General features: G+C 32.7%; 1 protein-coding gene across 1 annotated transcript; it reads right to left on the bottom strand.

The window, feature by feature from the left end:
* Positions 1-764: 764 nt before the first annotated feature.
* On the bottom strand, positions 765-13,417 carry LOC133204925 (serine/threonine-protein phosphatase 6 regulatory ankyrin repeat subunit C-like). Its single transcript, XM_061340666.1, has 6 exons — positions 12,667-13,417; positions 10,680-10,886; positions 9,265-9,573; positions 8,821-9,049; positions 2,686-3,096; positions 765-792 (listed from the first exon to the last, which is right to left on the bottom strand). The coding sequence occupies exons 1-6, from the start codon at positions 13,415-13,417 to the stop codon at positions 765-767; spliced, it is 1,935 nt and encodes a 644-aa protein (XP_061196650.1).
* Positions 13,418-13,635: the final 218 nt, after the last annotated feature.

The following is a 13,635-nucleotide window of genomic DNA, read 5'->3' on the forward strand; positions in this document are numbered from 1 at the left end:
ATTAGATAAAAAAGTATGAAATTATTTGTCTATCATTTACATCATGCATATACAAAAAAAAACTGAGGCGGACTAAAAAACTTTGGACAATAATTGAGTTCCAAAATTTTCTCAGGTGTCTGCGTTGAATGCTAGCCGCCACTTTCGTTATGATATATTCCTTTATATTCATTTCTTTAGAGTTCGTTTTTTTCTTGTGTGTCTCTATTAGTAGCACATATCAGTGTAAGTTTTCTTACATACAATAATATATATAAGGATGGCGAATCGGACGGAAACCTCTCGTTGCTCGGAACTAGATCACATCTACTTAACATTATTATTATTTCAAATTTTGAATTTAATTATAATCGCCTTATGTAAATAACTTTTGGATTTTATTTTTTCATTAATGAACATTTTAAGACAATAAAGGAATTGTAATAACTTATGAATGCTTTGACATTATAAATGTTTTCTTTTTTTCAATGCTTAATCTAAACAGTATGGTAATTTACAGATAAGATTGAATCCAAATAAAACTTTAAATAATTTTTGATAAGAAGTGAAGAAGTTTTTTGTATCTTTGATACACATGTATAAAGTACCCGTATATCTAGTTTTATTTAAGCGTATCACAAAAGATTGAATTTTCATTCTCTCATCATCAAAAAAAAAAAAATTGTAGCATTTCATGCAAATTGTGCAGCATTTTGTTCGAACTGTGTGGCAGCATTTTACATACATACAACATTCGACTTTGGCAATGCTACTTGTCAGGGTATTCAGTAATCACCAAATAAGTCCTCAGGGCTGAAAAAAGCCAAAAAATAATTATCATGGTTACAACATTCTCTTTCTGTACTGATTTTGAAAATTTTCATGAAACAAAGTGATTTTTTAATCAAATGGATTTGTAATATTATAAGCAATGTGATGTTCCAGTACAAGCTCAACTGAGAAAAAGGTGAAATAACAAGCAGTAATTGATTTTAAAATTCTATAGCTAATACATAAAACAATTTGAATTTGTGAATAATATGTAAGCACATTTATACCATCCACTTGTTTTGTCCACTTCAAATATCATGTTAAGTCGAATAAGGAATAAAGGGGTCAAACACGATCCCATGGAAACTCTAGAGGTGGGATCAGAACTTGGTTCGTATTGAAAGTTAAAAAATAACTTCTAATCTAAAGAACCGGGACTGGAGGGGACTGGGGGCTTTTGAGATGCCTACAGCATTTATTGTTTAAAATTCAAATTCTTTTTAGTGAATTTGATCTATTTATAAATAATTTTTTAGCTATCACTAATAAGCAATAAATTATGCCAAACAATGCTTTTTGGGATAAAAGTATTTTGGCTAATCATATTTCATGTAAAAAAAAAAATTAATAATGCATTGATAGTATTTTGTGTTTAGTTTTCACAAGAATTTGGAACATATGCCTTCAATAAAATTCGGGCGAAGACCAATTTATTTAAGGAAAAGATGTGTTTTTGTAAATCGAAATGTTCATTTTTGCCATTGTTTGTGTCTGCAAACAACTTTATAGACGAATCTCAATATTTGAAGTTGCGGAATAAGGAGTTGATCCATATGTTGAGGGTGCGAATCCTACTGCAGGACATGGAGACCAGTCCTTCGAATGAGACCGTTTAAATTGAGGTCCCGTGTCGCAGTAGCTGTTGGCACAAAAAAGATCCCTCACTGTTTTATGGCTTTCAGTGGCGAGTAAAAGTATGAATTTGCAGCACTACACTGGCAAGTGGTGGCGTCTCAATTTGAGTGAAAAATTCTCCAAGAGACGTTAACGTTAAACAAACAAGATTTGAAATTTACATACAACAAGAATAAATTATGTAAACCAAAACATTAAATAAGATTTTATGATAATGAGAAAAAACTTTCACTTCCCTATTTGTCAAACGATCAGAAACTTTCTTCGCTTATTTGCCAGTGCGTTTCATACACATTAAAATATTTAGGGTGACTAGTTGTAGTTGTAGCTCCGTGATAACTGCCTATTGTTAAACACATTAACACTAGCGAATTTCTGGGAGACTTGCCCTGCCACAAGCCCAATCTAAGTTAAGGAGGCTGGGGGGGGGGGTCAACAAATTAACCATCAGATATAACTTAATTTTCTAGATATGATATCTTAAGCTGTCAACTATCATTTGGCAAACAAAAATTTCATACATTTTAGTTTTAAAATTTGATCATTTTTGTATATCTTTATATGGAGCTCTTCTTCTAAAGGAGATCAATATAGTCTGAAAAATGGCCCCAACCACTCAGCCCTCTTAATAGAGAAAGATCCGAGATTACATAGTTAACATAGCTTTGCATAACTGTGCTTAATTAAGAAAAAGTTTTAGAAGCTACTACATTGCTTATGACTCAGTAAACCATATCTTGGAATGATGTCATTTAAAGTACTAATGAGTGGCAACTTATTGCAAGCACCTCTCACAAAACAATTACATTTACCTACCGAGAATACAATAATTCCTATTCCAAGCGTATTGCACATACAAATGATATATAGGTACTTAAACATTATGTGTCGAGCGAAATATAGTGCAAATAGTTAGTTAGACAGGCCAAGTTAATATGAGTTAAATAATATCATTGTAATTATAATTGTCTTAAAACACTGAAGAGTTAGTACTATAGACCAAATATATAAACAAGGTACCTTTTAACATCTACGACCACTTCCTCCTCCTTCGGACTTTCACAATCTTCAAATTTCATGAAAGATTTCAGTTTTGTTGGAATTGGTAAATCTTCAATTAGGGGCAAAATACTATGACCATGAGAAGAAAGCTGTTTTCGAATTTCACTTCTACAAAGGTTTTGTAGAGTTATTGGTTCTTTCTCAATTTCGTTTAATACGGCTACAAGAGATTTTCTGTTTTCATCTGTAATTTGAGGTATATACCAGGTTTCATCGACCATAAAACCACAGCTAAAATTTTCATCATTTTCTAAATTTTTTATCCATTTCTTATCCATATCTACTTTCCACCCAGAGCGCATCAAAAATTTTATGGAGTCAAATAATCCATAAAATGCAAGATAACGAAGACATTTCAAGGGAGAAGTTCTGAAACAAAAGATTTTTTTATAAACATAGGATAACGTTTAATTTGTAGGTTTTAATAATAATAATAATAATAAAAATAAAAATAATTTCGAATGTACCAAGGAATCAAGCTGAATAAATTAAAAAATAAGTTCATGTTGACGCCATGCCAATTATTAGTCCCCTACCGGTGAAACCGGAGGGGACTATAGGTTTCCTCTGAGTCTGTCCGTCCGTCTGTCTGTCCCTCTGTCTGTCTGTCAGTCTGTCCCACTTGGTTTTCCGTACTTTTTTCTAAACGCTTGCAGATATTGAGCTGATTTTTGGTATGTGAGTGTATCTTGATGAGTTACAGATCAAGTTTGCATTTCGTTCCGCTTCAATGATTTTTTTATGGAATAACGATTTTTTCAGGGTTTTCCGCAATTTTTTTTCTAAACGCCCGCAGATATTGAGCTGATTTTTGGCATGTGACTTAACCTTGATGAGTTATAGATCAAGTTCGCATTTCGTCCCGCTTCATTGATTTTTGAAGGAATTATGGCATTTTCAATTTTTAGCGGGAACCAGATTATACTTGCCGGTAGGGGACTAGTATTACTAATGCAATACTCTCAGAATGCTGGTTTCAATATATAAAAAAAATAAATAGAGTAATAATGATTTTATCTTTTATGCAGAGTCGAAAAAAAATATTTCAAAGTTTTGAATTATGAAAAGTCAAATGCAAAGGTCAAGTTCACAAAATTCTCCTTTAAATGGGATTTATGTCTCCCAATTGATTCGATAATATGCAATAGCATGCTCTACATTTTCTAAAATGAGGCAAGCTACATGTATTGACAAACAAATTGATGAAACAAGAATATGAACAGTTTCGTTTAAAGTCATTTCGCAAGCTCTGTGGTAATAAGTAATGACCGATATATGTAAGATTAAATTATCATCCATTTCTGTCCTAACTTAAAAAATTAAGTCAATGAAATTCCAAGGTAAGAATGCTAGAAACCTACCTAGAAAAGTATTTAAAAATATATACAATATCGAAGATTGACTTCCAGGGTTAAGAGGTGTGAAAAAATTATTTTCTTTATAAATTTAATGTCATGGTGACAAGGTCCACAAGCAAGATGCCTACTTAAAAACACAAAATATCGAAAATTCGACGTCCCACGATACTAATAATACAGACCAAAAATTCTTTAAAAAAAGTCAGTAGTCGGGTTCGAGGTCACAAAATAGAGATCTAGTCTAGTACTTTGTGAAGGATATTAAACAAGCAATATTTCTTGAATATAAAAGCCATACCTTTTATCAATCAAAAATAAGACATTAAATGACATAAAATTAATCTTTTTAAATGTAGGTACCTTGTAAAGTTCAACGTCAGAAAGGCCATTGCTCTTTATATTTCAAAGCTATTGAAAACAAGGTTTAAGTTTCTCAAATGCAAGTCAAACTCCAAGGTCAAGAGATCAAAATTGTTGTTACCCAAAGAAAGAACTTGTGTCAATTTGTGTCAATGGACATAACTAGTAAATATAAAAGCACAAGCACCAACCATTCAAAAATTATGGTCAAGGTTAATGTTTTCTAAAAGTGGGTCAAACTCTAAAGTCAAGGTCAAAGGGTCAAAATTAATCGTACACAGGGGAAGACATTATCATAAGCAATATACATGCAAAATATAAAAGCCTTAGCACCAACTTTTCAAAAGTTATGGCGAAGGTTAAAATTTTTCAAAATTAGGTCAAACTCCGAGGTCAAGGTCAAAATTGTTGGTATCCAAAGAATGCTCTTGTCACAAGGAATATACTTGTGAAATTTGAAAGCTCTAATACTAACTGTTCAAAAGTTATGGCCAAGATTAAAGTTTTTTAGAATAGGTCAAACTCATGTCAAGGTCAAAAGGTAAAAAATATTTACACTCTTGAAAAGGTTTGTCACTATGAATACACATGTGAAATATGAAAGCCCTAGCACCACCGGTTCAAAAATCATGGAAAAGGTTAAAATGGGTAATTTTTTGCAAAAGTTGGTCAAACTCCAAGGTAAAGAGGTCAAATATGTTGGAACCCAAAGGAAGGTCTTGTTACAGGGAATATACACATGTAATATATGAAAGCCATAGCTTCAACCAATCGAAATTTATTGGCAATGTTAAAGTTTTTGCGGACAAACAGACAGACGGATGGACAAGGCCGAATTTTCGATAACGAGGGCATAAAAATACAATATAGAAAATAATTTGATAAACGAATTGATTCAAATTATTTTTAACGCGATCTTTCGATGAATCTAAAATGTGTGAGATATAGGTACACCGGTTACTAACTGAAAATGAAATGTACACTCCAATTTCTGCTTCAAACGAAATTTTTAAATACATGTACTAAAGAAAAGAAGCATGTTTCCTTAATTTTACAAATACCACGAACTACTTTTTAACTTTGCCAACGTTGCGCGGACAGCTATTGTGCCTCATAGAGATTTGTTCTCAAAAATTTTAAAAACAATTTTTAAAATGCTTATTATGTCAATTTTCAACTTTATGACATTAGTGAAGCGATTAGAGAAAGTTGGCAATCGTTGTAAATTGTACTTTGTAACAAGCAAGAAAGATTTTGCAACTCTCCAATGACTTTAGGCTAGAGGACCTGGTAAAAAAAAAATAATTCTTCTATAATGTTCTTTTTCTCCAGGAAATCTATAAGCCTGGTTATGAAAAAAAGTTTTGCTCATTTAGAGGTTTTTTTGCCAACTTTGTTGTGTCTGCATTTAAGGACATATGCAACGTAGTTTGAACTTTATTGTCTTTTTCCCTGGAGTTGAAGAGTTCCAATACTTGAAGGAACTGTGTGTTACATTTTAATGTCATTTTAATGTCTATATATGATGTTGTACACTTCTTCTAAATCAAGTTTAGATAAACAAAACATCTAGAATATATGTTTAGTAATTTTTGTATATTTTTCTTTGAATTATAAATAATAATAAATAAATGAATTATAAATAATAACTATGATTAAGAATATCTTGAAAAAGTATCAGTAGGTAAGGTACGTTGCGTATGTCCTTAAGTTTCAAAAAAAAAAAAAAAAAAAAAAAAAAAAAAAAAAAAAAAAACTAGATGTGTCGTTACGCCACGAATGCCCCCGCAGGCAGCCAAAATTTCAAATTGCAAATTGTAAATTGCATATTTGTTGCCAAGATAATAAGAAATTGTGAGTTTTTAAGTCTTTTCCAAGTTCAAGGGGGATAACTGTAAAATATCATCGGACCAGGACCAAATTCGAACTTGATCTGTATTTTCTGGTAATATAGCTACATATGCAATTCCAACCTTAAACATACATCCCTACAAAAGAAAGAGAGCGGAAACTGAATTTTTATTTTTTTAAGTTCAAGAATCATCGGACCACGACTGAATTGAAATTTGACCTGTATTTTCTAGGAAAATACCTGCACATGCAATTTCAACATTATACACACATCCCTACAAATGTTGGAGAGCGGAAACTGAAATTTTCTTATATTTTCTAAGTTCAAGAGGGATAACTCTGTCAAAAATCATTGTACCACGACCAAATTCAAACTTGACCTATATTTTCTAATAAAATACCAGGATATGCAATGTCAACCTTATACATACTTCCCTACGAAAGTACAGAATGACGGAACAGGGTAACACTATATGCCCCCGGCCATTTTAATGGCAGGGGTCAAAAAATATCACTATTATGAAGTTCCTGAGTTCTGGATATAGGATTCTGGAACTATGTCTGACTTTTCACATTAATACTGAAATTGCTTTATAGATATAATTTTTTTTCAATATTCTACACAGGGCATGCAAATAGATTTTAATGCTGATGAATCTTAAGTTAGGATTGTAGATTATAAATTAGATTAGAGTTCAGAACAATAATTTGGACATATAAGGAAAGCAATCTCTTATCTAAAATATTTTCTTTACATCTAAATGATAAATTCTTGTATGACTGTCATTCTTAAGCAGAAATACTGATGAAATTCACGACTCCTTTAGTCCAAGGATCGGACTCTAGGATGAATAATCCTATTTTGAATTGGGTTTTTGATAAATATATATATATATATATATATATATATATATATATATATATATATATATATATATATATATATATATATATATATATATATATATATATATATATATATGTTTCATTCCTGATTACTAAAAGACAAAATACTTTCATGATTGTCGTGAGCTATTTAAACCTTGTCTCATGGGTAAATGTACTACAGCTAAAAAATTAAAAAAAGAAATACCAATTGTTCAATAATAAAACAATATGCGTTTGTGTAACACTGATGCCCCCGTATGGCAGCCTATGGCGAAGGTTAAAGTTTCTCAAATGCAAGTAAAACTCCAAGGTCAAGAGATCAAAAATGTTGTTTTCGTAAGAAAAGACTTGTATCTATGAATATACCTGTGAAATATGAAAGCCCAAGAACCAACCGTTCAAAAGTTAGCCGGGGTTAAAGATTTGAATATGGTCAAACTCCAAGGTCAAGGTCAAAGGATACAAATCAATGATACCCAGGGAAAGGAGAAGAAATATCCATGTGAAATATAAAAGCCTTAGCACCAACTGCACAAGAAGTTTTGGCCAAGGTTAAAGATTTAAAAAAAAAAGAGGATAAACCCCGAGGTCAATGTCAAAATTGTTGGTATCAAAAGGAAGGTCTTTTCACAAGAAATACACCTGTGAAATATGAAAGCACTAGTACTTATTGTTCAAAATTTAAGGCCAAGGTTAAAGTTTTTGAAAGTGGGTCAAACTCTAAAGTCAAGGTAAAAAATATTTACACCGAAGGAAAGGTCTTGTAATCATAAATACACGTGAAGTATGAAAGCCCTGGCACCAACTGTACAAAAGTTACGGTCAGGGTTAAAATTACATAATCTTTTTTGCAAAAGTGGGTCATACTCCAAGGTCAAGAGGTCAAATATATTCATTCCCAAAGAAAGGTCTTATCACAAGAAATACACATGTGAAATATTAAAGCCATAGCTCCAACCAATAAAAAAAATAAGGACAAGGCTATAGTTTTGTTGTTGTTGTTGTTGTTGTTGTTTTTTGCGTACAAACATATTAAAAGCTAAACAGACAGAGAGACAGACAAGGCGAAGACTATATATCCCCGAATCTTCAATTACGGAGGCATAAAACTTGGCAAAAGAATGTTATACGATTAAACAAGTTGGTATTGACAGGGAAAAGGCTATCCGAAGAAAAAAGGTGGAATTTTTCGTGAGAAAAAAGTTTAACTAAGAAAACCAATAGTAAACTGACCACAAAATAACAGAGATAAAGTGCAAACGGCTTGTCTTTTCCTGCTGAGAAAATTTAAGAATAAATCTTAATCTTTCATCATGCTGCCGTGATCAAGAAAACATGAATTTGAGTATCGGTTTTTCCAATAGTTAAAAGGACTAGCTTGGTGACATCCTACGTAGCCAGACCTAGTGTTTCTTTTGCCACTAGCTGGTGGACTACTACTGCTATTGTCAAAGGCTTTTCATGCTTAAGATGGTTATGTCGAAATTACTCACTTTACTGTCATGGTCCATGAATCTCTTGTTCAAACAATCTAAATGATGTTAGTTTAAGACCATCTTATCATTGATAAAAGGAATACCTTTATCATTTCCAATAGGATGCTCCTAAAGTATGAATAAAATTTATATTTCATTACCCTGGCTCTTCATTCACTAAATTTGCCCCAGCGATGAAAAGTTGAAAAACACCATTCACGCCAAATGTGAGAATGTGTTGATCCATATTTGTGCATGTTTCATTACGAACGTATTGCCGAAGGCTAGTTATTCCTAGAACAAAAATGTGTTCGAAGACATTCCTTTTGCTTAATTTTACTGGATATTTAAGGAGAGTTCTTAAACATCTGAATTCTCTGTCAGTCATACCTACAATAAAATGCACATTAATTTATTTTTGAAATCTTAAAATTGTATTGTTCAATTTTGAACATGTACTTGATCTCAAACACATAGGACCTAGGTGCATTACCAGTATAATTTCCGCCGACCACCCAAAACCTTCGAAAAAACGAGGCAGAATTACTTTCTTTAATCACTATCATTTCGAAAACCGTGCTTGACTACTATTTATTATATATTACCTAATTCACACGCATAATCCAACGGTGTTTTACCACCACGGTCAGCAAAGTTGAAATCGGCACCATATCTGATTAGTTCTTCCGACAATTCGTATAGATTTCGTTGAATAGAAACTGAAAGGGCTGATTGTCCCTTCGTTGACTTTTCATTTGGATCAGCACCAGACTCTAGCAATCTTTTTCCTAACTTAAGCCACACTTCATCATTTGAAGCTACCATAATCATGCTCAATAAGTAGTTACCGGTCTTAGCTCCAAGGTCCAGAAGATGATGAGCAGCTTCGCAAGTAGAACCTTTTGATATCTCAACTGTTAATTCCAATGAAAATTTATTTTACAAAATTGTATATTTGTTCAAAAAATCAGCATCTTGATACAGTAAATGTTCAGATATAACCATAGCTATTAAGCTTTTACTGGTACAAAATTGTGAAATATAAGGAGAATTCTTTGGCAACTTTGATCATAAGATATGATCCTGATCAGAGGTGATTTAAACAACATCAAGGTCACAGAATTTGAAAAGTATCTTAGAAAATGTAAAATTATAAGACAGATCTTTTTTCCTGGAGTATCAAGAGCATATACTTGGCATAAAGAAAAAAGTGATTAAAGGTTATATCATAAAACTATGCCGATAGATGTGTGCAAAAATCAATGTTTCGACTAAGAAACTAAATCTTCTATGGAACATAGAATTTTGAAGGTAAGACAGTAGGTGAATTATCGTAATAAATAAAACCGTTAATCTCGACAAGACTTTAAACAGACTTCATCTACAAGATTCAGATCATAGGAAGTATGCAATTAGTAGTATGCAATTTTACTAAGATAGTAAAGTTCCCTTTAAGCTATTCTAAAGTGAACTTTTTTCTAATTGCCTCTTAGGAGAATTAGACCTGCATATATCAAGACAGCTCTACATATTAAAAGTGCATGCTTTTACAGACAATGTTTACTAATTAATATTTATAAAGGAAGGAGGAAAGTAGACCGGCCGAAAACAACGTGGAGAAGAACAACGGAACAAGAACGATTATCACTGGGTTGGAATAGCTGGCCATCAGCAAGAAGAAACAGCCAAAAACAGAAGCAGGTGTAGGTTGTGTATTGGGGCATTATGTGCCAGCGGGCAAGGGGAGGTTAGGTGAGGTGAGGTGAATATTTAAAAAGCAAAGGTAAAAATCTGTAACATAAAAAAACTTTCAAAAAGCCAATAAAATAATTAAAGATAAAATAACACATACATGTAAAATCAATTCAGCGATTGATTTAAAAACATTCTGAAAAGATTAATGCATATTCACCCTTTTCATCAACCAATAAAATATTTATATCAGATATAAAATGAATTCTTTTTTAATATTTTTAAATTTTGTTTTGTAAAGACAGAAATGAATTGAAATATATTTTACCTTGCTTTAAAATGTTTATGAGCTCTTTCAATCCATTCCAGTCAATTCTAGCGCCTTTGGTATAAGAATGGAATTTTTTCTCCAATAAGAGTCTCCTATATTTCATTATATTTTTACTTGTAAAGATGAACTCCAACGTAGAAAAGTCATATAGTTTTTCAATATCTTCTACTTGGACGCCTGCATCCAAGACACCATAGAACTGATCTGTGAATTAAAACCACCTTGAGTTTTAGGTTACTCAATTAAGCTTAAGCGCGATGCTATGCAATAATGAATCTGAATACCACTTGTAAATTCGTTTGCCTGTTCGGAATTTTCAGTCATGGAAAATTCATTTTTTTTGGTAATCTTTCCCATGTTCTCTTTGTTTCATAGTCCTATTTATATACCAATTCAAAGTGTAGAAAATAATATTTAGCAATTAAAGATTTCAGAAGAATATTACTAAACGACAAATGAAGAAGCTACAAATTGATTTGTCAAACATAACTACTTAAAAAGAAAATATACTCCTCCATGGCACCTGATCCCACCTCTGATATTTTAGAGGTCCGTGTTTGCTCTGCTCCAAAATTTGTATTGTTTAATGGACTTTTGAGCTTGAATACTGTTCGTTATCTCCATATATTCCATTACCTTGCGATTGTTTTTAACTGCAAAATATAAAAATCTTTAACAGACTACATGTATATCATTTGACTTTTTTGTAATCTTTTCCCAGTACATAAGAAGATATCCTTAATTTTTATTGGAGAGAGTTTCTGTCAAAATAATGCTGACACTTGAGTACTATGCAATCACTTCCTAAATTTTCTTTCTTCATAAATCTTTGAATTTGCTGTTAAAGGCTGAATCACACCCTCTTTAAAACTAAGACTGTTGCATCAACCGTGGAAAAAGCTTAAGAAAGCTGTCAGATGGAGTCTAAAATTCAACTTTTTAGATATTTTGGCGGATTACTAGTATCTAAAACTTGATGAAGTGCAATATTTATCAAGACAATTTGACTAAGTTAATACTAGTAATATTTTCCCTCCTGTTCAAGGAATAATACAAAATTTAAATAAATAAAGAAATGTTGATTTTTAAATTAACATTATTCCGGTGTCTCACTGTTTGCTAGTTTGCAAACTTATAGCTTGTTAATTGTGAGGCGTTTTTAAAAGGTTATAATGAACTTTATAACCCTATTTCACTCTTATATTTTTTGGCATCACTTAATATTATTGGTGGAAAATTTATTTAAAAACCGACTTGACGATGTTTGTATTTCTTTTTTTAGAAACCATGGGCTTTGTTCTACCTCAGATGATTTTCACAGTTCTTTATTAGTCCCCTACCGGTGAAACCGGAGGGGACTATAAGTTTCCTCTGAGTCTGTCCGTCCGTCCGTCCGTCTAGCTGTCCGTCTGTCCCTCCCTCTGTCTGTCAGTCTGTCCCACTTGGTTTTCCGCACTTTTTTCCTAAACGCTTGCAGATATTGAGCTGATTTTTGGTATGTGAGTGTATCTTGATGAGTTACAGATCAAGTTTGCATTTCGTTCTGCTTCATTGATTTATGACAGAATTACGACCTTTCCAATTTTTAAGGGTTTTCCGCGATTTTTTTCTAAACGCTTGGAGATTTTGAGCTGATTTTTGGTATGTGACTTTTCCTTGATTACTTATAGATCAAGTTTGAACTTCGTTTCACTTCAATGATTTTTGACAGAATTATGGCATTTTCAATTTTTAACGGGAACCAGATTACACTTGCCGGTAGGGGACTAGTATTGCTAATGCAATACTCTCAGAATGCTTGTTTCATATAGCGATGCATTTTTTTTGCACAATCTTAAATGATTCTTCGTTAAGCATTTGGTTGTAATTGGACAATTGGTTCCAGAAAAGTTAAAAACAAGACTGAGAACAGACGAAAGGGAAGATAGAAAAACGCAGGACATATTTTAATCAGACATGATCCTTTGAATCAGAGGAGTCAAACCTAGTGATTTTAACAGGGAAAAAGTTGTTTTCCCAGAATTATCTCTCCAGGTTAAATTTGCTCCAGCACGTACGATATCTTCTATTGTCTTCCGGTCTGCGTTATTTTCAAATGCCAACATCAGAACTGACTGTCCATTTTCATCGTATACATCATTTGCATTTCCTCCTCTTTTAAGTAAATTCGGAACAAGAGATGGCATTTGCATTGCTGAAAGGCAGGTACAACTGATAGTTCCTAGTGAGGCACATTTACTAACAAACATAATGTCGGCTCCCTCTCGAATAAGATAATCTGCAAGTCGCTTCTTTCGATGTTCGATTGCTTGAAAAAGTAGAGATACGCCTTGCGGTGGTACCATTGTTTTATTAATGTCAACTTTTCCAAATACTAGTAATTCACTTATAACTTCGATTATATTTGCCTCAGACCAGTTGGACAAACAATCCCAAAATTCACTATTAAGTACAGTTGTACTTTTGCCAAATTCCTCCAGAGTTAGAAAAAACTTCACAACCTCAGTTTGTTCAGCTTTGCAAGCGACATGGAACATGTTATGACGTTTTGCTAGGTTAAGACATTTTGCACCTCGTTCCTGTACTATGAAGCGGAGTCCGTCAACAAAACCTAGTTCTGATGCCATATGGACGATTGCCTTAACATCCCTAGATGTTATGTGCACACCTTCATACCACGTCTTTCGAAAAATGTCCATATTTTTATCACATATAGATCTGTGAAATCTATCCATCTTTGTCTGTGTGCTCATTTTAAAGTTGTTCACACAGTAAACATCTTCACATTGTTAACACCTTTGTATGAATGCACCTGAATGCACTGAAGTATTGATTGCCTCTCTACCAGTTTAGCATAATTATTTAAACACCCCGTGAAAATTTCTATTCAATCTGCTCGTTGGCCCATGGCAATGCCATTCAGTCTGAGCATATTACGCAGTCAATAAAGGAA

Source organism: Saccostrea echinata, unplaced genomic scaffold (assembly GCF_033153115.1).
Source record: "Saccostrea echinata isolate AGI-Se365-2 ecotype Australia unplaced genomic scaffold, CSIRO_AGI_Sech_v1 ptg000054l, whole genome shotgun sequence".
Lineage (NCBI taxonomy): Eukaryota > Metazoa > Mollusca > Bivalvia > Ostreida > Ostreidae > Saccostrea > Saccostrea echinata.